General features: G+C 39.8%; 1 protein-coding gene across 3 annotated transcripts in view; it reads right to left on the bottom strand.

The window, feature by feature from the left end:
• TANGO2 (transport and golgi organization 2 homolog) overlaps positions 1–16,742 on the bottom strand; it is a 34,277-nt gene extending 17,535 nt beyond the window's left edge. For 2 of the 3 annotated variants that reach the window (XM_059827648.1, XM_059827650.1), the window contains exons 1-5: positions 16,082–16,129; positions 9,204–9,325; positions 3,586–3,674; positions 1,516–1,635; positions 394–508 (exon numbers count right to left, since the gene is read on the bottom strand). In XM_059827648.1, coding sequence (XP_059683631.1) covers positions 394–508; positions 1,516–1,635; positions 3,586–3,674; positions 9,204–9,259 — 380 coding nt within the window. In that variant the 5' untranslated portion in view covers positions 9,260–9,325; positions 16,082–16,129. Of the gene's footprint in view, positions 1–393; positions 509–1,515; positions 1,636–3,585; positions 3,675–9,203; positions 9,326–16,081; positions 16,130–16,709 lie in introns of those variants that run through there. The other variant, XM_059827649.1, reaches the window with a different exon arrangement.
• Between the last annotated feature and the right edge of the window lie 8,602 nt (positions 16,743–25,344).

The raw sequence follows: 25,344 nt of genomic DNA, 5'->3' as shown, positions 1-25,344 counted from the left end.
AGCTGTTCTAATCCTGCCACAGCATGCAAAAAAAAACCTCTGAGAAATTATGGAGCCAAGGTTTTGTTTTCTCCAAAACACAAGCCACATAGCCTTCAGGGTAAAGATTGACTATGGCCTATTAGGCAGAGTTGCAAGAAGTTTTGCAGGAAGCAATGATTAGTATACAAGATAGCCCTCCAGTGTTTGAAAGATGAAAAAATAACAAAGGAAATTATGACTAGACTAACATTAAGACCTTACATACCAATTAGCAAAAAAGAAGAGCTCTAGCTTTAGTTTGTGTCAGGCTTCTTAGCATAGAAGTGTAACAATACAGAAGTATATGTACTATACTTTTTATAACAGAATATTCTCCCTTGACATTTGAACCATGATGTTTTGTAGACTTACTTTAAGTCAGCTGCTAATAAATTAAATCCATTGTAAAGATGTCCTTCTAGTGAAACTTTCTTCAAGTAAGAGTAGCTGTCCAGATCTGCAGTCAAGAAGTTTGTTACAAGAGCACCTAAGAAAGAGAAGTACATAGAGCAACTTGTATGTGTTAACTCACTATTCTGACAGGCTTGGTAAAACAAATAGTAAGACACAAGATTCCTGTTACCAAGACGTATAACAGTGAAAAAAACCCAACAAAACTGGCCAACCCAACCCAACCAACCAGCCTTTAGAAGTCTTAATGTGAACACGATACAACGCTGTAAGAGCTTGACTTTCACTCTGAAGAACTCGGGTAAAAGTTCTCAGTCAAAATTTCTGCAGAATTCATATTTACTAACTATTCTATACTGCATGTGCCTTTAGTCTCCTCCCACCTTGCCGAACTCTTTCTTGTCTTGCTTCATTTCCCTGATATATGACCCTAAAATGAAATACAAATGACATGGTTCATTTGTTTCTCTATATAACATGTTTTGCCATTGCAATATATTCCCAACACAGTACCATATGACAGTTACAAACAGACCTATTTTTACTTTAAAAAAACCACAGATGCGCTCTTTTGGAAGAGGGTTTTTTCCCTATTATTTCTCCTCCTCTGATTTATCAATGTGCAGGGGAGAAGGGACTATAATAATATTTTAGGCTAACCTCTAGCATAATCCAAGTTGCATTGTATCCCTGGCTTAGGTGTTCGAACAAGAACATACACATTTAAAGTCTATCATAATCTAAATGTAGCTCAATGCTTGCTTAGTCGTTCTGACTGTTAATTAGAATTACTATTAAGAGAAGACAGTTGGTGCTGCATTTCTTGTCTGAATGTAACTTCAGGCTCTAGGCACTACATCTTGTTTTACTTTTGCCTGCTTGATTAGAATATCATTATCCAAATCAAGTTCCCCACACAGGTACTCAAACTCATCGGTTCACTAATTCTGTTTACAGCACATAACCATTTTTTTGTCCATAAAGTGGTGTTAAAAAAATTAATACTGTAATCATCACTATTTTACTGGGACACCAGGGCTTGTTCGTCCACTTTCTTCTTTTTCTCTTTCTACTCCTTCATACCTCTTCCTTTTGCATTTTTATCAATCTTTGGCTGCATATAGTTTGTCAGGGCTGCCATCTTGCCTTTCTTACTGATTCCCAGCCACGTCCCACCTTCTTTTCCTTCCTCCATATCCAGACCTAATGAAATAAGTAAGAGTTACGCTATTACATTAATTTTAAAAAATCTCAAGCTTAAATCAGAATTTCTTAATGCAAATCCCGAGTCTTGATTCGGCTCGATAAAATGCAATAGGTACAAGACTGTCTCTCTGGACAAGTGAAGTAAGCCCACTTAAACTACCCGTCCTCCAAGTCTGCACTATCAAATACTTTCCAAGCTACTGCAATAATAGGTAACAGATAATGAGAAAATTAACTGTAAAAGCAAAATTATAAGCTTTGCCTATATGCTAAAATTAATCTAAAACTTTAAGTAGGCTCAGAATACTGGTTAGCTCCAAAGCGAATCTCAGAAGATTAATGTTATTTGCAAGTTTACATTCACAAGTAACCAGAAAAATTTAGAGTAAGCTAGGTAACTGATAAAAACCTCGGACTACGGTAACAGTAATTTACATTGAGGAGGGGGACCCACAAAAGTGAAGCTCACAACCAAACCTCTTGAAAGAGAGTACAAGTTTTAAAAAAAAAAACAACCACTACCTATTTGTAATGAGCTCAAGATAACCAGCAAGCGTTTAATGGAAAAACAAGAACTAGTTCAATATAACATGTATACTGTTAGAAACCTTTTAATTCTAAATAATTTTGTCATAAGATAACTTTCATTAGAGGATCAGGAGAACAGGTTTTAGATCCTTATTCAGAAACTCCTTTCTTTGTCCAGTATCCAAAACTTCAATATCGAGTTTAGCCATATCACATCTTTACACAATACTTTTACTACTGTTCTCTACCTTAACTGAAGAGCACACAAAAGAAAACCACACAGCTTTGTTGACCAATGCCCACTGATTAACATATAGCAATTCCTGTTCTCGGAAATGGCTGTAAGTGCAAAATATTTTTTTCATTTTTAACTCACACAAAGAATAAACCTGATTTACTTTGGTTCAACTTGCTGCTTTCATTTGAGATAGCATTATTAACTCAAAGGCATATATTCATGGGATCTCCACAGATACACCCCCTGGATGGAGAATATACCAGTTTCTTACGCCAAATATGGACAGAGCTGACAAGGGTATAAAAGACAAAAATTCAGGGCCCTTCAGTTTTCAAGACAGTTTTTTGTTTGTTTGTTTTAAACTGCTACATAGCAGGAGAGGCAGCATCCAGAATGTCTGGCACAAAACAGAACTGCCAGCCAGAACTTCAGAACCAAAGAAGTTGCAGTGCAGTGGGAGCAATCTATCCTCACAGGCCTCCCTGCCAATGACAATAACACACAGCAACAAAAAAGAGTATTTGCAAAGTCAAAATCTTGTATTTCAACAATGCTTTGTCTTCCAGAGCTTCATTTCTGTTTCTAAGAAAAGGCAGAAGATTAGATTTAAAACCGACTACAGATAGATTCCCTACAAAGAAGAACCAGACAGCTGAGTGACTGTACTATCAGTTTAGCAAAATTTAGACACAAAAGCTAATAAACTGATGGATCAATAACTAAAATTACTCTGTAGCCTATAAATTATTAACTGAAAAGAAATGAGAAAGTTTTCACTTTCTTGAGGCTTGGTTTAATGATTTCAAGTCACTATTACAGACAATGAGTCTGTGGAATAACTAATTCCACCTATTTTAAGAAGTATTTCAGTGTATATGACAAAACTAAAGTAATCATTTGTGAAGGACAAATTAATCTGACATATTTCCATTGTACTGCTCGGACTGAAATCAGTTAAGGAACATAAAACTGGGAAAAAACCCAGAAGATATTAAAACACAAATAAGATCATAATAGCACAACTCATATTTCAAATTTATGATGTATTTTCCCCAGAAGTATAGCGAAGAAGCATATTTCTTATTAGAAATGCAACACCACCACCACCCCAATAACAAAAAATCCAGGCCATAATTCCCTTATAAATTGTATGAAAACCACTCAAAACAAGACATACATACCACTAAGGATCTCATTGCTGCTGTCCCAAAAATCTGCTGATTTGGATGGTCTGTGGTAAAATTCATCTCTATTAGCTGCTAGAATAAGCCTGTAGAACACGAGAAAAAAGACAATATTACTTACAAATAGGAACTTCACAGTACAGGCAGGAAAAGAACACACTTCTTGCCTCAGCATTAGCTCATTTTAAGTATGATACGGTCCTTTACCTTCCCATCTCACCTTTATCACTCAGTGTAAAGGTCAAATGACAATTGACAGCAGCCTTCTCTCTCATTGTCTTGACACGTTCAGTAAGTCTATCTTGCTGTGTGAATGAGGCAACTATTATTTTCAAAGAATAATACTTACAGTGCAAGAGATCGAATTAAGATTGCCTAAGCAATCTTTAGATTCCTCAGCATGTGAAGTTACAGCTTAATTAACGAAAATTTAAAGGTAACCCACAGATTTATAGGTAACTTACAAAAAAATCTGAAGCATGAGACTACATTTTTATTGGATCATTACTTAGAATGATGTAGCCACAGTATTTTTTAATCTAACTTTGACACCTAAAGCTTTATTATGTGGTTCAAAGATACAAGTCAGATACTTTTGTCTAAGTACCCAGAACAGAAATAAATTTGCGATAGTCTCAAAGGTCCAGCCCCACTGAAATTTGTTTGAAGAAACAACAGCATGCTCAAGGAGGCAGAGAAGTAAAGGGAAAAGGCATGGGGTTTTGTAACAATCAAGAGGTATTTTGGTGGGGCTTTTTCCCTCTGCTTTTTGTTGTTTTGTGGGTTTTTTTTTCATGTGTAGCTGCTTGCATAAACTGAGTTCTACCAGAACAAAATAGTTGAATCATTAATGAGAGTCAGCCCTTGCAGCAGAGAAACTACAAGCAGCCCTGGAGGCTACACAATCAGGAGGCAGGAATAAGTTATGAAAAATAATATGCAATTGAAAAATGCTGCCAGATGAAATCCATTATTTATATTTAGAAATAAACACATCACTCCACAAGACCAAGTGCTGTCCTGACAAAAAGCATGCTGCAGCTCTTCACATGCCATCTAAAATTCAGGAATTTTAGAAAACAAACAGATATTAAAAAACACCAGACATTATTAGGAAATGGCAGCGACAGAAAATTTTGCTAGCTATGCCTGGTTCCCTCTGCTCTGTACTTTGATAATTATCATAAATGGCACCTGCAGACTTGAAAGACCAAGTTCAACATGATATTTAATAAGCAGCGGACATACAAGATAGGATAGGTCTTCCTCAAAAGATCCAGGCTTGGCAGCAATGCAGATCAGTCAAATTCAGTGATAACACCAGTTCAAGCCAGTCAGGCTGTGAATGCAAAGCAGGTAAGATTTAAAGAGTCAGTAGAGCCAGATAGCTTCGGAGGAATTTAGAACAGTCTCAGTTCTCAGCCTTTGAAAAGCAAAAACTGTTTCTCTGTCTATTTCATCCAGCAGAAGTTATTAAAACAAAGCAACTTGTTGGGTGTACTCCCTTACAGATCATACAAATATGAATGTATGCCACCGTCCTTTCATTAGCAGTGTTAGTACTGGAACACTAGAAAGAAAAGTCTATGTTAATCTGACCGTGCACATCCATCTTTTGGAAGTGAGAAAGTTAACATTTTCTGTTATTCAAAAGCATCAGACAGCATAAGAAACTATATTTAATGACTTATTGCAACATCAAATAGATGCAGGCTATCTATAAATAAAAAGTTGAGTTAGAATTGTTACTGGGTTTCTATGCTGAGAATCAGCATTCAGACACTGCCATTTTTAAACCTGTAGACGAGCTTTCATTTGATGCTGATCTTCCATCAGTCTTTTCAGTAATTATTTCAGAATTTAAAAAAAAAGTGTTTTTCATTGGTAGAACATCCTCACCTGAAGAGCAGGAAATGGATTTGACTGATCCAAGTAAAGGCAAAAGACAAGTGTAACCCTAGGCAAGCCATATGCTGGAGACTCAGGGCAATAGGTGAGTGCAGACGTGCTTGCGCATGACTCCACCACACTATGCTGTGATCCAACAGTTACAGCTTCTGAAGTCCTGCTCATTATTACCCATAACATGACTTGTCTTTATTTCACTTGTGAGATTGCAAGCGTTTCCCATTCTCTCCAGCTACGTTGCTTAATATTTAATTTTAATGAAATGCCATCTTCCAGAAACCTTTCTTAAACAGCTTCCTACAACCTCAGTATCTTCTTCACTGTCAGTTCCTCCTACCAGCTGCACATCAATTACATATACACAGCAGAAGCCAAGTTTGTTGCTGTAAACAGAAGTTAGACCATACAATTTTCATTCTAATTTTTAAGCCACAACACACAAGAATCAATTCCAATGAAATCTCATTACTTTTCTCAGCATCCAAATGTACTGACATTTTCTGCAGGTTTCTGAGCCTTTCCTGCAAATTCAACTCTTTGTTAACACAATGTTAAATGTTTTAAAACATGATCATGAGGTGCCAGTTGCAATTATAATCAGCTATAGAGAAAATAAAGAAGGCTAACACTTCAGTGGCATCCTTTCTGTAAGGAAGATGCTTTGTATTTTGCCCAAAGACAGCAATCTGTTGGAAAGCACAGCATATGTACATTTTTATCTTCTCAATGCCAAATAATCATAATATCATTCCTTTCAGACTTGCATTATTTCTCTTCTAGCTGATTCTAGTCTTTGATCTATAGGCTTTCAGTTGGTTTACCAAATTTCTGTCATCTTGCTTGAACATCCTCCATTTACGGCATGCATCCTCCTTTTACAGATTTTTATTTAAATAAACATCTCTACTGTTAAAGATAGTTTGGCTGAAGTCCATTTCTCATTTCCTGAAGCTCCAATTATATTTTGCCTTCAATGATTCTTGACACAAAACCACGGTTTGTTTATAGTATCTAAATACTAAAAGTAAGTAAAGTCTTTCTAGTGTGATTGAATATTCCCCATCTCAAGTTTAATACACAGACTCCTAAATTCAGCACAAGGCGACTATACAGGATTGCTATAATCAAAACATCTTCATTTTATCTTTTATGAAACATAATCATACTGAGAAGTGACCCTCATCTTCTAATTAATTGCAAAAAGCCTATTCAGCTATTTTTATAGCTGAAATAATTCAACTGTATTAGGACTTACGTATTAAGATTTATTTTAATGTTGAGGCAGAGAGATGAAAACATGAGAAATCATTCCATTAAAGCAATTTCCTACAGTGTAATTCAGTAACATAAGAAGACTCTGTGATTATAGCTTTGACGCTTGAAACGTATTTATTTGTAAGATGCACACAGTATATTTCAGAAAGATGTAAAGGCAGCACGTTACCTTTGACAATAATAATGGACTACAGTAAAGCGTTTGTTACAATGCACTAAACTTTACTACAAATAGGCCTGTAGAGAGAACACAGAGGAAAAAGGGCAGAACAGCAAGTTGCAAGGGTACAGGAAGATAGAGACTCATTAGTGTATCACAAAGGTGAATTGTAAGCTTTTTGCTTAATTAAGTGCTCATGAAAATTGGCCAATGTACTGCTCTAGAAACCAAAGTCTACCTGGATGGAAAATTCTCCTAAGTGTTATGGAGAACATGTTTTAGTTTGAGAAAGTTTATTGGCTATAAGAAAATGGTCAATGATATGCAGTTTGTCTTTTCAACTTTGAATGCCTATTTTAGACATTTTCTTTTAGTTAGAGATGCAAAGTAGAGGATAGCAAGAAAAGTAATTGTAGATGCCTGTTTTAACGTGTACAAATTAGTATGTCTGCAGGTACAGGAATCCCCTTTTGCTTGGGAAAACTGTTCCAAGACCTCACCGTGAAATAAACAGAGCTACAGCACCCTGTAACACATACCCATTGTCAGGAAAAATTACAGTTCCCATGAGACTAGCATAGCGAGGTCTAACATGGTCTAATGGTTGTTCAGAGAATTAGGAGGGCTGGGTAGCATTCACAACTGATACTCAGAACTATGTCCTTCAGAAAGCTGAGGTGAAGGTGAAAAAAACCTAGGACTGATTTAAGAAGAACTAACTTCAACATTCTTCTGAATAAAGAAAAGCAAAAAGATTTAGTTATGGTGTGTTAAGGAAAAAAGGGGACTGAAGTTATGTATCTGATGTTAAAGTCTGACACCGAGAACACGAGGGCCTGGCACTTTTCACCAAAGCAGATGGCTCAGAGTAATCTCTCTCAGAGGTATGGAGCAAGACATCGCTTAACAAAAGGTACCAAGAAAGTTAATGTAACTATGTATTTCTGAATTTGGGCCAAAACATCACAAAAATGTTTTCCTATTTTGACACTGATAGCAAGTTGTTTTCTGCTATAAATCAATAATTTCAATCTTGATGCAATTTTTTATAGCAAGCAAACTACTATAAGTTTTACTTTTAAATATTGATCATGGCAGAAAGTTCACTTGTCAAGCAACTACAGTTTACATCCAAAGGATTTTCCCAAGAGGCATCAAATTGATGAATCTGTCTTTTGCTAAGTAGCAACACAAAGAAAGTCGGATCAAATAAATGGATATATTAATTCAGCACCAGTCACATCATAAACAAAAACCCTTTTTAGGCAGATACAGAAAGGAATGCACTCTATGGACAATTGAAGTTTCAGTTCTCATTTCCTTTCTTTCTATAGAATGGCATTGCTTCTCAATACAAAAGGGCAGAAAAACAAGTCAATGAAAGGCACAATGATTTACTGAGCACACTGACTCTTATGGTTTCTGAATGAATACCAACACTTGTACCCCAGAAAGTAATATGGAACCTATACAGTATGTATAAATACAGAAAGCAATAGAACTCTACAGTCCTCTTACTGGCCTGAAGTACTATCTTTCTACTACATATTGAATGTACTCAAAGATACTGATGTTGGATATGAACTTTTAAAATTAATGGCTGTAGTGAGGCAGAAAATTATTACAGGGAGCTTAATGTTTGGGAAATTCACTGTACAACATCAACACGTCCAGTAAAACTTACCTAAAAGCATGGATGCTGGTTTTGCCTTAAGCTTTTGGCTAAGCATCTCACACACATGACTTCGTTTGTAACCTAAAATTTTAATTGCAGGCAGATTTGGGGGAGAGGGAAGGCTACAACACCTACTAAGAGTTCCTTATTCTCCCGTTCACAACACTACTTGTTTTACATTGATACAGGAGTATAATCAGTTTGGAAGCAGTGAGATTTGATGTCCAGCATTTTCTGAAATTGCAAGTACCTAATTTTAGGACAAACAGCAACTGAAGCTCTTTAAGTACACCTTGTCCCAAAAGCAAATTGATAGGCATAAATAACCTTGACCTCATCTGCCTATATTTTAAAAAGCAACTGCACCTATTCACAAGCTAGCCTAAAACAAAGTCTAAAACAAGCCAGTCTAAAAACTAAGGGTTCTCAAAATGTTACAGAAAGTCCTCCCATGGGGAAAGTCATGAAGTTAAACATTACAAAAGCATAATTGAACGCCTAATACTGACTTCAGTTTCTAATTCAAACATTGGCTACAAAAAGAAATTGTATAAAAAAAAATAGAAACAAGTCTGTTTTAACTAGAGCCATCTTTACCTGTATGCATTTTTTGAAACTGGTCGGGGGTCAAATTTGAATAGAAGGATGCACATTGAAGAATTGGTGTTTAAATCTTGCTTCTTCCACAAAGGCTCAGTACAAGGTCATTCTGTAATAGCCTACAAAGTAAATAAAGATTATCTATTATACTGCAAATTATAAAAAGATAACCTTGCTTCTACGCTGAAGCTTAAAGATTGCAATGTTCTCACTAATAGCTCTCAATAAAAATAAATAAAACAGGACTTCCAAAACAGATTTGTTTCAACAAACGGTTTAGTACCAAAATTCTTACAGTGTTTGTTTCAAAGTTATGGCTGGCTAATTCAGATTTTTAGGAAAGAAAGTAGCATCAGAAAAATACTGACAAAGTCTGGAGTGCTAGCAATACATGAAAGAAAGACTTATGTAATTTTCCGCTCATTACCAGTTAAGTACCACTACTTTTTTTTCCCCTGTCTTAAGTAAGGCAAAATGCTTCTGTAAGAATAAAGGAGAAAGTGAGACTCAAACTGTGGCAGAAGCTGGAAAATCCTGATCAAAGACACTCCCAAACCTGTAAATAAATTATACTTTAGGCCAAGCTATTATTAAAGTCCAGGAGAAAGTATTATTGTTTGTCATAAGGAAAAATATCAGGTATGAGCAAAAATACTCTGGACCAGAGTATACATTTTGATTAATAGTTTCCAGCACTTGTGGTATATTTAAAATTCTGACCATGCTCAGATGGCATGACAAATGTGCTTTCTATTTCAAAACCACGTAACAGCTTTCAAGTATTTTGTGTTGCCCCACCGAAAATTTTTCCGATAATAAAACCGCAGCCTGATCCTTTCTTTTTGTGGCTGCTAAAACAATTATCAGAACATTACCAACCAACCATACATAACCATGTTTTACTGCTACTGAGAGTTTCTTCCATGGAAAAGTTTTCAAGGTAGGTGAAGAGGGGAAGGGGAAAGGCAGAATTCAATACCACAACTCTAAGACCATCTGAGCAACCCAGTGACCAAATCGATTTCTGTACAAAAAGGTAGGATTTTTAACTTTAAGATTTTTTTCCAGATATGTAAAAAGTGTCTCTCTTGCTCTTTAACTTCTACATTATTTACCTTAGAGATATCAGGAAATGGATAATCTTGACTACATTTCATATTACCAGAAGTAGTGCTACAAGTGCAACATTTATACAGATTTTTTTAATTAACAGCTTGCCAGTAGCTGCTGGCTCCTGTTAAGTCACAGTTCAGCACAGAACTAGCCTGCTGTCGCTGTCATGGCACAGCAAGTTCAGTCTTGCAATCTAATATTCTGCAAAGAGACTCTTCTGTTGCATGAAGTGAAGTAACTCAAAAAGAGGTGCAACACTCCTGACACACTTGCCAAGGCAAAAAGAAAATTAATGCAAGAGATGTATATACACACACACACTATCTCACAAAGTATTTTAAACTTTGTTCTGTGACAAAAGGATTTTTCCTCCCAAGATAACTTCATAGTCTACTAGCTAAGAGCAGCAATAGCCTAGCTATCCAAACTACTTTCTGTCTAACAGGTTACACAATAAGGCATCAGGGAAAACAGAATTAAATCACACCACAGGCTTTCTTCGCCTCTAATAAGTCAATCCCAAAATAACTGGCTTAGAAATTAATCACAAATTTAAGATGCAGACTTGAATTTTGGATAACCGATTTACTAGCTAGGTGTTTAAAGATATCCATAGCCAGCTTTATTTAGAAAATCTAATCAGTCTTAAGAAGGTGTTATCACCCTACTGTACACTATTGTTCACTGGTCCCTACTTCATATCAACAGAAATACAACAGCTTTTCCTCAGTATGAGCATCAAGATTGACATTTATAAATGTTAAACCATGCCAGATTACTTCAGAAACAACACTCATAACTCAGAAGAGATCCCCTTCAAATCTACAGATGAGAGGTACCCATTTACAGCATCAGCACGAATATGGTAGGTAATCCTTAAAACTTTTTTTTGACAAAGTGCGAAGAAGTGCACTTGGTGAAAGTAGGGATATAAAATACAATTTTAATGAGGAACTGTCACTGACTACTCTTGCTGACTAAGGAGATATGGCTCCCAGTATTCATTAGGTGTCCTGCCAGATAATTAAGTGGATTACTCAATAAAAAACCATTGACAATTAATCACTCATAAGTCTACTATTTTAATAAACAGGTTTCAGGTCCATTAGCTGATTTACTGAGTTCCGTTAAATAATCCATTCAGTCCAGCTGTTTGCGCAAAGTTAGTGGTCAAGCTTACACAAAAACTGCCAGTCAGAAAACAGCAGCAGAATAAGTTCTAACACTTACCACAATTATCTAGAGGGACAAGTATTTTCACCACTTTGATGTCTTTCTAGAATCCATATTCATTATTATTTGGTACTACTGATTTGACAGAAGTATTTTTTTGTCACCCCATCAACTCTGCTTGAAGTTATTACAATTCTTTAAGCTACATTTGTGCTTTTAGTAACTTCAAATATCAAAACAGTATTATTTCTCTTGGGCTCCACCTGCCGGCAAGCATAAGTGGTTTAGGTCCTATGTAAACAGTCCAACATTTTTTGTAATTCAGACAGAAGTGTTTAAGTCAGCTAAAACAGAGCTACCCCTTAAAATAGCAGTGATACTTAATTGGCAAAGGAGGCAATCAAGGTATTTGGGTACTTTCTTCAATCAAAGCTGATATTGCATTCGCAACACCTGTTGTGTTTTTATACCCATGTTTTTATTGAAGAATTTTAAGTCAGACTCAGAGTTGGATATTCTGAAATTTGAGACAATTAATAAACATTAAGAGGAAGAAAAACTGAAGAAAGGCTGTCAGACATGATAAATACATAAACATTTAATCAAAAAGTCTTCATACAGGTGTCATTCTTTCAAGCTCATATTCACATAAAAGAGGGTGCTGCAACTACAGGGATGAGACAAGCATATTGCACGGAGCTGCCAGTACAAAGCAGCATGCTCAACTCACAGCCTTCTCGTCATTCAGTTATAGCCTCCCACAGATCAAGGGCAGGAGAAGATGAAAAAGATTAGGTCAGCACTGGCTTCCACACTTGCAACTTGATCCTACAGCAAGTCCAAAGCTTGATCAAAAGCTGACTTTCTAGCTCCATTTCAGCAGAAAATGTGTCTTCAGAACTATACTTAGAGACACAGGACGCGGCTTACTTAAAAAAAAAAGTTCAAATAAAAAAGGTTAAGTTGTGGCACAACACACACCTTCTGGTTTTCTTTTTTGAAGACAATACAAGCCAGACTATGCATACTGTGCAACATGACAAGGATGGGGGGAAAACCTTACTATAAGGTGGAGACAGTGAAGACATTGCTCTCTGGATAATGAGCTTTTATAAAATCCAGTTTGATTATACCTAGTCAATAAGACAACAGTTATCAAGGATGAAGTGACAGCAACAATCTCATTTCTGTAATATGTTTCTACTTTGCTGTCTAACTTCACACAAACCAGCTGACAAGAATTACAAACATCCTGTAATTAAGCGTTCTGCTCCAAATGGCACTGCTGTAAGTAACTAACATTCTTATTCTGTGCTACTGTACTCTGTTAGACAGTACAGTGTGTTGTGTTGCTCGTTTTAATGATCTGTTAAAAGCCTGAGTGGATACATGCCAGCATAAGGTAGCATTTAGAGGGACTATCAAGAGACCAAAACATGATAGATTGTGTATGTTCTTTTCATAGGGTTCTACCATCATTTGGTTGATTAGAAGCAATCAGTTCACAATTTGGCATAAAACCATTTTACCCTTAAGAACTCCCAGTAGCAGCCTTTGAAAAATGAAGCCATTTGTTAGGTATTTTGTTTTCACAAATGAAGCACCATAAATAACATCTGTCAGTTACCACAGTGATCTCAATTGCTTCTCAACTGATCCAAAACTGTTGTTTAGGTGCAGTCTAAGAGACAGCTAAAGATCATTAGTCACTAGATTCTGATAGTTTTATGTACCACAAGAATAACTCATGGTCAGCAGAGTCTAAAACTATTTTACTGCTTCTTTTGAATTTGTCCAAAGGAAACTGAGCACTACACTCCTCAAATGCCCATAAAAGAATAAAATTGGATACATTTTCTTTCAGTAGTGGAATGAGATTTTTTTTTTTTTTTTACACTGAACTTTAAAATCATGGAAAATAAGAGATGCTTGATTAGTTTTTAAAAAGCAATCTACTTTTTTTTTCCCCACAGAAAAGTGTCTCAGTTGCATTTTTTAAAAACATTTTATTGATTTGCTTTTGCACTTCCCTTGTGAAGCATATGTCCTGCGTAGTAATACTATTCATTAAAGATAAAGATGAGGTGGAATAGATGGATCTATAATCTGATGCCTTTCAGGTTGCTCCACATAAAAACAATTTGTAACTAACCTAGGGTTTGTAACCCCATCAAGGTGAAGAGTCAGTCTTCACTGCAAGAGACAGCAATGCAAAGTAGAACGTTCAGGAAAACACAAAAAAAACATGTAAGGTGCATGCCATTCCCAAGTTTAATAAGATAATTTTATTTTCAGTTTCTCTCTCTGGCATCTTACTAGATTAAATCCACTGTACAGCTCCCAAGAGAAGCAAAGGACAGTAAACATCACCTTTCACCCCACCATATTTTAAGAACATTTGCAAGGGATGCAGTAAGACAGCCTTTCCCTCAGTTTCTCAAGAGTGCTAGCTTCTCCTCTGCCACAGATCTGCAGACCCAGTCTTTTGCTAGACTTCTTCCTCCTTTTAGGCAAAGACTGTTATTTTTTAGCTTTCACAATTCTTAGGTTTTCTTCAGTGAGGAACCAGCTAGGAACCCTATTTTTGGGCAAGAAAATCCATCTTCTATTTCTTATTCATAGAAAGTCTGTGTTACAAGTAATTGGAGGAAATACTTAGAAGAATCCTACATACTTGCTCTGTTCTTATGCTCTTCCCTAGAGATCTTCCTCTAGACCCTCCCAGAGAAAGAGTATCAGTCTATATGGACCTTTGACCTGACCCAGTATGTCTGGTTCATATTCTTAAGCTTAGCTTCCTGTGACGGAAAGGCTGCAATCATCACTTACATAAGCGTGTTTTTATTCCCATCCTTCCCACCTCATCTACAGTAACTCTAAACTTACTACCTACCCTGAACAAAACTTAGAGGGACCATGGGGTGATAGACATCCTAGAAACCTGGGCGGGAGGAAGGGACCAAGAAAAAACACAAATCCACAGCAGTTAAGTAGATTAAAGAAGCCCTGCAAGTATTCTTGCCTAAAAAAAGCACATTCTTTTCTTTCAAGACAGCGGATACAAAATGAACATTGCAACACAAGAAGAGCTTCAGTCAAAGCTTATTGCTTTGATTTAAAATAATCCTTCTAGGAGACATAAAGCAAGGGCAACAGAATTTTGTTAGTTCTGACGTTAAAGTTATTTATTGAATTGTAATTTTAAGGCACTCTAAAAAAGCATGTGCATAAAAGTAATTTGGCTGCTCGTTATCAGCATTCAGCAGGTTCACTTGGAATGGCTCTCACAAGAGCAAGAACAGTGTCTAGGCCTACCTACTTTACTGCAGTATGTTAGATGCTCGGTTCTTTCCACTTTCAAGAATATAGTTGTTGTGTTAGTAGACATCCCATTACTGAGTCTGGAACAAGTGTAAGTAGTTAACAAGAGAAGTGCATAACTGCACTGAAGCACTGCCAAAGGTACCAAAACAATTACACAGACAAATAGTAGCCCACACTTCAGCTAATTCATTTAAAATATTAACTGAGTATTTGTAATACTTAGCTAGCAAGTTGGCTTCAGTTAGAGCTGAGATAGTTGAATCTCTGTATAGCCAGGACCAATCCAGTCAAACTGCAAACTGTTAGTAAGAACCATGAGAAGGCTGAAAACAACTCAACTGAAAATCAAGAGTTAGTGAATTTAATTGAAGAAATCAAGTTTATGTTACATATTTGGACTTTTAAAAACAGCACAACACACAGTGGAGAGTGAGCTAGTAACCACGGGCATCTCAGAGCTGCCTCTGCCCTGTTGGCCTCATGTAATCGCAAAAGAAATCTCTCAAAAAAACCTCAATGTTTTCAATACCTACAAACTGAAACATCGATAGTTTTCAGTGTCTTTCTGTGACCATTTCTTGACATACTGCCATCAAAGGGTCACCATATGTTAAAACGATCACTCCATCAAACTCCTGTATGTGACCCAAGTACCAACTGGACACCACCGGCACAAGAATTAAATGCCATCACAGAACCAAAGAAAACAGGTGTTGGTTCAACACTTGAAAACGCTCCAGTCACTGCTGCCGCGTAAGTTTAGGACAAAAAACTGCCTGCACGAAAGCCGCTCAGGAGCAGCGTTTTCCTTCGCGCCACTGGCCCTGAGGGGAGGGGAGGGGAGGGGAGGGGAGGGGAGGGGAGGGGAGGGGAGGGGAGGGGAGGGGAGGGGAGGGGAGGGGAGGGGAGGGAGGCCGCCACCGCGGAGCGCTGGGGCTGGGCCACTCAGCCGGGAGGGGCCGAACGCCGCTACCTGAAGCACACACAGCCCTCCCCTCCCCAGCCAGGAGCCCGTTAGCTCCCAGCCGGGCTGCGCCCCGGGCTCCCCGCCGGTGACAGGTGAAGCGCCTCAAGGCTATTTCTGAGGCTGGTCCCCACCCCTCCCACCCAAGCGCGAATCAGGAGAGGCGCCGGCCCGAGATGACTCCGCCAGGACCGCGCGGGAGGAGGGGTCCAGGCCGCACGATTCCACCAGCCCCCTCAGAGCCGCGGCTCCCACCGGGGGAAGAGCCCCACGAGACAAACCGCGAGCGCTCCGCACTCACCCAGCGCACGCCGCGGACACCAGCACATCCCCACGGCCCGGCTTCCGGGAGCGCAGCCAGTTCAAAACAACGCCCGCCCCTATTGGCTCCGGGCACCCCGCCCCCCCGCGCTATTGGGGGACGGATCCCCCGCCTCTCCCCCTCAACCTCATTGGCTGGTTCGCACACAGGTGCCCGGTGGGCACCGCCCCCTCCCGTTCCCCCCAGGGGCCCCGGCGTCGCGGGGCGCCGTGAGAGGAGCGAGGCCACCTGCTCCCCGCCCGGCCCTGAGGCCTGCCGCCACTGCCTGAGGAGGGCCTGGGCCTGGGCCTGGGCCTGGGCCTGGGCCTGGGCCTGGGCCTGGGGCGTTTCGAGAGAAGGCCGTACTGGGTGCTAGAGGCACATCACCTTCAACACAGCCCTGTATCCGTGTCTGCCATAGTGGACTGGAGAAGTTGTCTCTGGTATTATATAGTACATGGGCTGCTTCTTGGCTGCCTCAGCCCGTTTCCAGTATATTTTGTTTCAAGGTAAGAAATAATAACATCAAAGGCCTGATCTGAGCTTCAAAGGGCTCATGCCTCTGAGGACTGATACACCCGGGACTGGGTTGTTGACAATCTCACTGAGTTTGGATGGAGCTACTTACCCATTTCTAGAATAAGGTCCCTGTGTGGGATGCACGGTAGGATGGCTACCTTCCGGAGGGACTCCGCTACCGGGAATGCCCCAATCTCATTGAGCCCTGAGCTTGCAATGGTATGAATTCAGAGCAGGGCAGCTTTCCTGGGATTGAGGAAAACACAGGTAACAAAGTCAGATTTGCTTTCAGTTACTATGCACAGCATGATCAGAACTGATAATTAAACATTTAGTAATTTTACCTAGACTTGCAGATCTGGGATTGGATCTGTGCCACCTTTCTGTCCTTTCATACGGAAATATTAACTTATTCATGGGTTTTTCAAAGAAGATTTCAAACTATATTTCTGACTTTTTTTCACAGGTGGCAATAGAGGGGTTCAGCAGAGCCTGTACATTAAAAATGTTTTACGGTGAAGCCTCTAAGGGAAGACCAGAAAAGCCCTGACGGCTCTTCTAGGTTCTAACACTGATACACACAGTACACACAAGATACAGAACACTAATGAAAAGAACTCCCAGGGGTACATGAGTGTGTAACGTGGCTTGCAAGGCAAAATCTCTCATCCTGGATGCAGAAATCCTGAAGTCAATTGTTAGCTTTACCACTGGTCTGTCAGATGACATTGAGCGAGTTCCTCTCAATGCTTTCTTTCTCCATCGTCAACAATGGGATGATAGCATTGACCTTCGCAAGGTCTTTTGAGATCTACTGATGAAATTGCTGGGCGACTATATTATCACTATTTGCGCTATTACTTTTGAAACACAATAATAGATTGTAGTTATTACCTATATCTATCAACCTTGATACATACAAAGCTAAAATATATTTCTGTTTTCAGGTACAGAGTTGTTATTTAAAACAGTTATCTGATTAATAAGTAGACAAATTATACAAATCTCAATCTTCATTACGTTAAAATTGGAAAAATGCATGCACATTAAATGTAATTTATTGTTCTTTGCTGTCACTCTGTTTCTTGAAGTATAGACTCATCACTGTGACCAAAGATTATTTAGCTTCTATGCTTGATACCCATTAAAAATCTTCAGATGATAGGTCTGCATACCTTCAGCAGGAGTTATGTGCGTGGGAAGAAGAAAAGGAAAACTGTCCATAGGCTTAAAACTTACTGGCGTTAGTTTTTACTGATTTTTAATTTTTTCATTATTTTTAATTCATCTGGGAAGTTAGAATAACTTCAGACTCATTTAAAAACATTTTTTAGGAGGCCTCACAAAAACAGCCCGCTGGAAGGATTTCTGAATACTGGATTTGGTGGCCATTCAGACTCTTCCTCCTATCTCCTGCATCTACTTTTTGTTCTGCCTAAAACAGCTTGGTTATTGTTGTCCCTTTCAGACCCCGTCCTAGGGGATCTGTGTATAGCTCCCATTGTTTGTCAAACTTGAATAGTCTGATCCCAAGTAGGCGGTGACTCTGCATCCACTTTAAGTATCTTTGGTGAAGGGAGTGGTACTGGCTATCAGCGCAGAACCTCTGTTGGAGAAAGCTAAAAAACAAGCAGCAGCTTAGCGAAAAGCTTGTAGAATTGTCCTGAGTTAGTCTCAAAAACCGAAAGAGAAATAGTCCTGACGTTTGTTTAAAAACTTTGTTCTATCTTTTAAGTGCTGGAATGCTTGTTGTATGGAATGCATAATGCACACCTTAAATGGATTAAATGTCTTTTCCCGGAGAGCTCTCAGAAAGTATTTGCTAAAGAGGAGACATCGGTGACCCAGGCAGAGTTTTCTAGAGATCAGTTCTTTCTCTGATCCTATGCACTATCTCTATCAATTGTCTAGATGACGTAAGATCTTTATTAGCAAAGTCCATAGCTTAGTAGATGAGCGGGTAATTCACATGACTGATTAGTTACAGAATAATCTGATGTGCCCAATTAAATCATCCCAGTCCGATAAAATGCATTTTTAATGTCAGAAAATGCGAGCAAACACATCTGGAAATAAAGAATGCAGGGATGGGGACCAGCTTGGCAAGAAGTACTTCAGAAAAGAATTTATCTGTTACTATATATAAATGTTTCAACATGACCTCTCAGGGTAATACTGTGGTAAACTGGACTAATGCAATCCTTTAATGTATAAAATACAGAATACATAGGGGAGACAGGGGAGCGATGCTGCCTTTGTCCACAGCACTAGTAACCTTGGAACACAGCACCATTTCTGGCATCCACGGTTAGGGAGGAGGGGAAAGCCACTAGAAATAATTCAAGGAGGAGCATAAAAATAATGAACGGGGTACATAACGGGACATAAAATCTGGGGTTTAGAAAGCTGTTCAACTTATGGAAGAGAAGGCCGAGAGGTGACTCGACCACTGTGCACAGACCAGTGCCAATGGCGAAAAGGTCAAGCCAGATCCGCAGGGAGCACGTGCCAGCATCACCTGGCTGCGTTGCACCTGACCAGCCCTCTGCCACACGCATTTCAGACATCAGTTGGACCCAGCATCTCCCAGCCTACAGCTGTGGAAGTCCCATTTAGTTTCCCCAAGAACAGAAAACCTTCAGCTGTCCTGCAAGTCGCTGGGCTCAGTGCTGCACGCCGGTCAGCGCGGTTCCGCGTACCCATCCAGTGAGGTGACATACTGGTCCCTGCTGGTCCTGACGAAAGCCCATCGTCAGTGCACCGCTCCCGCGGGCGGCGGGGCCGTGCCCCGCGCACCGCGCTTTGCCGTGCGGGCAGCCCCGTCCCTGCCCTCGCAGCGGGAGCGCCTCTCGCCGGGCTGCGGCGGCTCCTCCGGCGGCTGCCCCGCGCGCCCGCCGCGGGGCCGGGCCGGGCCGCCCCGCTCGGACGGACAGTCCCGCCAGCCAATGCGAGGCGGAGCAGGCCGGCCAGTGAGCGGAGCGGGGCGGAAATGCACCAGTGAGGCTTTGGTTGCTGGGCGCGATCGCAGAGGAACTGCCCAATAGGAAAATTCGCGGCGCGGGAGCAGCGCGCCGGCGTGCGTGCCGGCCGCAGACAGGCAGCGCGAGGCAGGGGTCGGCGGCGGGAGCGCTGGCGGCCGTGGGTCGCGGCCTCGCTGCCCTCCGCGGCCCGCCCGCAGCTGTGGCGATGGGGCGGGGGCCGACGAGGACGCCTCTTCCCTTCCGCTAGTACTTCCCCCCAGGTGTGAATGTTGAGGAACGATAACGCCCCGCTTAAAAAAAGAGTTGGAAAGACGGTGCCAACACGGGCTGGCTGGGAAATGCGTTTCCCGCTCCCGGGGGGCCTCGCCTGAGGGACGCTCGGCGGGGGCGGCTTCGCGGGGCGTTATTTTCCGAAACGTAGTTTCGGGAGGGCACGCGTTCTTCAGCGTTGCCCTTGGACCTTCTTTTGCAGCGGCCTCGGAGGCCGTCGGGAGGACCGTGCTTCTCCAGAGGTGTCGAGCTGGGATGCGGGAGCGGGGACCCGGAGTCGTGATGGCAGCGAGTTTATGTGCTCTGTAGGGAGGAGAAATCCCCTGCGTGCTTCAGAAACGCAGCCAAAATCATAGTAGGAAAGGTAAATGTAAGAAAAGGGTTAATGATTGCTTCCACCTCCCCCTCCTGCCCCCCGGTTGGATAAAGATGGTCTTGGATACCCTTTGTAAATAGGAATGTGGAGGTGGGAGGGGAAAATCAGCCCGACTCCGTCTACTGCGCTGTCTTGGTGGGTAAGAAGGCGATAGAGGGGCTGATGCGGCCCGGGCGCTCTCCCGGGAGAATGCGCGGGGGGACGGACGCGCCTTCCGCGGCAGCCGGGCACCCGCGGGGCTGCGCCGGGGTGGGGAGGGCGTGAGCGGCGGGCGGGGAGCACCGCGGAGGGGGCTCCGGCTCCCGGGGAGCGGGAGGCGAGAGAGGAAGACAAGGCGCTTTCGCTGATATGCTGCCCAGCGGTTGCCGAGTATTTTATTGAAGAGTTGGGTGGGTTCCCCCCCCCCTTTTTTTTTTTGGTACACCCGCCTCCTTGAAGCCGGCAGAAGCAAGGAAAATAAGCTGAGGACAGAGAAATAAGAGAAGACAGAGGAGATGGTGAGCAGATCGCTGGGGGGGAATGAATGAGGTTGCCGGGCTATTTTCTGTGAGAGGTTCTTGCAGAGTGTAGTACGTTTGGGATGATTTTGCATCACGATTGCAGACTAGCCTTCTTTGTTTGCTAAAGATTGCTCTTTAAGGTTTAGCAACGTTCATCAGTTTATTGTGAGATACGCAACGAGGAGTTGATGTATACGAATAGCTAAAATTACATACGCAAGCCACACACACAAGCAATCCCTAAACAAACCAACATTGTATTAATCCTGCAATATGATGGGCAGTTCTTGTCATGGAAGGAAGTCATTGCTCAGGTTATTTGTGGCATGCATAGGAGATGAGTCTCTTTGTAGCAAAGACCAAACAAAACTACCCTATTTCTTCACAAACGTGAAATCCATTAGACTTAAAAGGCAAAGTTAGGGGGTTTTTTCCCTTTTCATTTTCCCTGCAGTATTGCTGTACATGATTAAAAATCTAATGTTTGCAAAACTTAATCAACTCTTTAAAATGTTCACTTCTAGCATGCAAATAGTAAAGACTGTCTCCCTTTCTTTCTCTTTTTTTTTTAATGTTTAACTTGTTTGTGTATGTGGAAGGGGGAATTCTTTTAACATGTATTTTGCTTTTTACAGTGTACTGTTGTGCCTTAGGTAGGTCACAATACAAAATGTGAATCATAGCATGTTAAAAAAAAAACAACCAACCCCTAAGCATTTTTTTTTACATCAAGTGAAGACCTCTTTTTATACTAATAATATCTTAAACACTAGCTACAAGTTTGTGGGGAAAAAAACTGCTGTTTTGTATTAATGAGAATGCTTTATGGTAAAAATCATGATTATAAATGACGGAATATTGACATTGGCTGATTGTATCTTCCTGTGGATGAAGTGCTGCAGTCTGTATTAAGTACATCAGCCCTTTAAGCTCCCATAAATTTAAACATATTTTTGTTTACAAAATTACACAAGACTGCATGGTGCAGTAGTAAAATCTGAAATTTTAGTGGCTTTAGAAATGTTGCAAGGCACTGCAAAAGAGAAAAATTGCAGCTTTATTTTAAATCTGCTGTGGCAAAAAAAAGGATTTGTTTTATAATAAAGTAATACAGGACATACGTGGTGGCTAAATTAACTGAAAGGGCTGGATAGTTTGGAGTTTCTACAGAAAAAATAAGTTGTGAACTATGCTGTGGTCTTCATCATGCGAGGTATTTGGATGGATGGCTGTTAAATTTATTTTAAGCAACATCTCTGTAAATGCTTGTCTGAAATATTTAAATTATATGCTCCATTAGGCAAATGGGTTTATCTTCCCATTGCTTGGCTAAAGGAATGTATTAGGAGGGCAAGGTTTAGAAGAACAATAGAGTTTGACTGCATAGTTTCACTGCATAGTTTATCGTCATGTATTGTTCAGAGATGCATAGAATGTGTGTTATTTGACATTGGTGATCTTTATAAAGTTGACTTTGCTGATTTTATTTTTATGCCATAGTTGCTGTTGACATAAATAACTGAATTTCAATTAATATCACCATAGATTTGACCTACTGTTTAGCTAGAATGCATGAAAAATTGTTCCCTTCTTTGATTTTCATCTATTAATTCAAAATCTCTGCAATGGATTTCAGTCTCAGCAATTCTGTAATACTGGAAGAAGTGGTAAGAGTTACAAATAGGGAGAGATTCCCATTATATTGAGTTAGGACACTGCACTAGAAATGGCAAAATTCTTGCCTTTTGCTAGTACTTCAAATTTTGTACAAACTGCGGTTTAGAATAGGTATCTTATCCTGAAGACCATCTGCATGCATATTACAGTTATATAAAACTAAACTTCTGTATTTGATTTTATGTAATGCAACACATTATTTCTGCAGTGCTTTTGGTGGATCTTGGTTAGTGTCAGGATTGAGACACTGTGAGGAAAACCTGTTAGAATTGTGCCACCAGGTTTATAATTTGTTGCTCTTAATATTTTATTGTGTGAGTATAAATCATTGACACAAGCATTGTAAACAAATGCTGGAGCAGCTAAGTGTGAGATTACATTTAGCTTATATCTTTACAGTTTAACCAGGGTGTGACAGTATCTTGTTTAATGTGAGTACATTTGATTCCTAATAGCCACCATAGCTATCTTCAAAGCAGAAAGGTTAGGTCAAATTTTTTACTTTATTGCCTGTAAGGAGGAAAATGGCCAACTCCAGGGTTACCCAATATGGATAGGGAAAGAATTTGTCAGATGTGTTGCGTGTAGTTACCTTATTCAGACTTCATATGAGTCACCTGGAAATTGGCACTGAGATTTCTGTTAAGATTAAAATCCACATATTTTTAGAAAAAGTGTTCTTTCCATAATGCAAAACATTTTAGAGTATACATGTAACTTGGCAAACATATTTTCTTCAGAAAAGGGCATTAGCCCATTTAAACCCCATCATGGGTTTAAGCATTAGAATGAGAACAAGGAGATCGTGAAGTCTTCTCTTAAATTCCAGGTAGGATGTGGTCTACATGTGTGCTGAAGCAAGAAGGTTAGCCACCTATCTCAACATCTGAAAAAAGTAGCAACCGTCTTATGGAGTGAAGTGGGTTTTTTCCCTCAGCGAACTTGTGTAAAACAAAGCCAAAGCCAAAAAGCTGTGGTGCAAGTTTTTTTGTTCCTTGTTTGTCCTTTTCACTCCTACCTTGCATTTCACAGGCAATCCAAAACAATCTGTAAAGCTACTTCTGGTTCTATATGCTGAGGTTCTGCATTAGCTTAGGTTGCATTCATTTTAAATAGTATGTAAGACAAATAACTCATTCTAGTGAATCTAATTCTTTTTATGTGTCTGTTTTTCTGCAGTGTTGTAAGAACAGGCAGCTCAATTTAGTAATATCCAATCTTTTGAAAGGCTGGCAGTCAACCCTCTAGCAGTCACATTTTTAAGAAGTAGCATTTTTGGTGTGTAAGTGGCTAATCATTTAATAGTAAGTGGACAGCATCTATTATTCATCACTAATTTATACACTCTACATCAAAAAAAAAAAAAGGCGTTTTAGAGTTCTGATGAAACTCATTGATTGCCACTGTGTTTCAGATTAGTTTGACATTCTGACCCACCAAAATACATGCCTGCCTTGGAATATCAGTTTATCCTGGGGATAAAAAAAGTACAAGAGACCAAGTAGGAATGTATATATGGGTGGCATTTTAAAATATTTTAATCTCTTGTAGAGAACACTACAATTTAGTTAATGAAGCTCATATCTAGTCACTACTCATTCCTACAAAGAACATTACTGAATATATTTTCTTACAATAGCTGTCATTACTGGGAGCATACCACTATTGAAACAAATGGCCTCTTTCTGAAAATAATGAATCTTAACTAAGTAGGGCATTGTTATACCCCTGAAATGACTGGCTTTATTGATTTTTTTTTTTAACTGATTACTTTATAAAATTCTGTGAAAGTTGATAATGTGTTTATATCCTCATATTTTGCTATGTAGTTATATTTTTATTGTCCAGTCTAGATAAAATTTGATAGAAGTGTCACTGGTTCCAAGTAGGAGCCATCTAAAGCTGGTTCTAAGAGGCTGGCCACAATGAAGTCAAGGGATCTGCTTAATCATATCTTTCAAAATCAGGCCCTCTGAGGAGTTTACCTAGAAAAACAAAATCAGTGGGTACTTCTGTAGATATGTAAATCTCTGTTTTCTCAAGTGTAGACTTTTTGCACAAGATAGAAAATGTTTACCAGCAATAGTACACTGAGGAAAGAACCTGTGAGCCTGAGTATGTGCAGTTCTGCATCTCTCCAGTACCTCTTTGTGAAGGATCTCTTGGTCTGATTTTACAAGTCTTAATCCTCTGTAATCAGCTGATATTCCTTACCATGAGACAAGTTGAGTGATTTTGAATATAGAGTATATTTAGAAAGAGCAAAATTTTAATATTTAGATCACAGATTCCAGGCTGAGTAGCCCAAGAAAGTAATTTTCATCCAACACTTGTTTAACGGTAATACTGCTGGTGGCAGTATTACAAGATACTAAGATCCATTAAGAACAAACACATGGGCAGGATTGTGCTTCTCTGCTTCACTCTCCAGTTTATGTTGTCCTGGGAAGCCCTTTCTGTTTCTGAACTACATGCAATATACTTTATCTCTACAGATATGATGGCTTTCTTGGTCAGTTTAGGATCTTTGTTCCATAAGGTCCTTGACTGCAGCATCAAAATCTTCTGTGCATGCTTCAGTTGATGTTTTTTATAATAATGTTTTTTCTGCATCTCAGGGCATGTGCATTTTGTTTCAGAAGCTGCAACAAGGTTTCTGTGAGCTACTGTGCAGATGTATGCCAGTGCACCACTAATCTATTAGCTTATGATTTGTAGGTCAGGGAGAAATTGAGATATTTTGCTATCTAAGCAATATCATGTCTTTGCTGCTTCAGTGCTTACGTGACATCTCAAGTTGCCTGAAGATTAAAAGGACGCTGTCAAGGTATCTTTCACAATTTCATTTTTATTATTTATTTTGTTTGCCTTATTATTGCTGTCATAAGCCATTGGAAGCTTGAAGTCTAGTGCTTTGCCAACAGGTCTTTGTCCTCCAGA

This window comes from Gavia stellata, chromosome 21, assembly GCF_030936135.1.
Source record: "Gavia stellata isolate bGavSte3 chromosome 21, bGavSte3.hap2, whole genome shotgun sequence".
NCBI lineage: Eukaryota > Metazoa > Chordata > Aves > Gaviiformes > Gaviidae > Gavia > Gavia stellata.
This window is presented reverse-complemented; position numbering and strand designations above follow the sequence as displayed.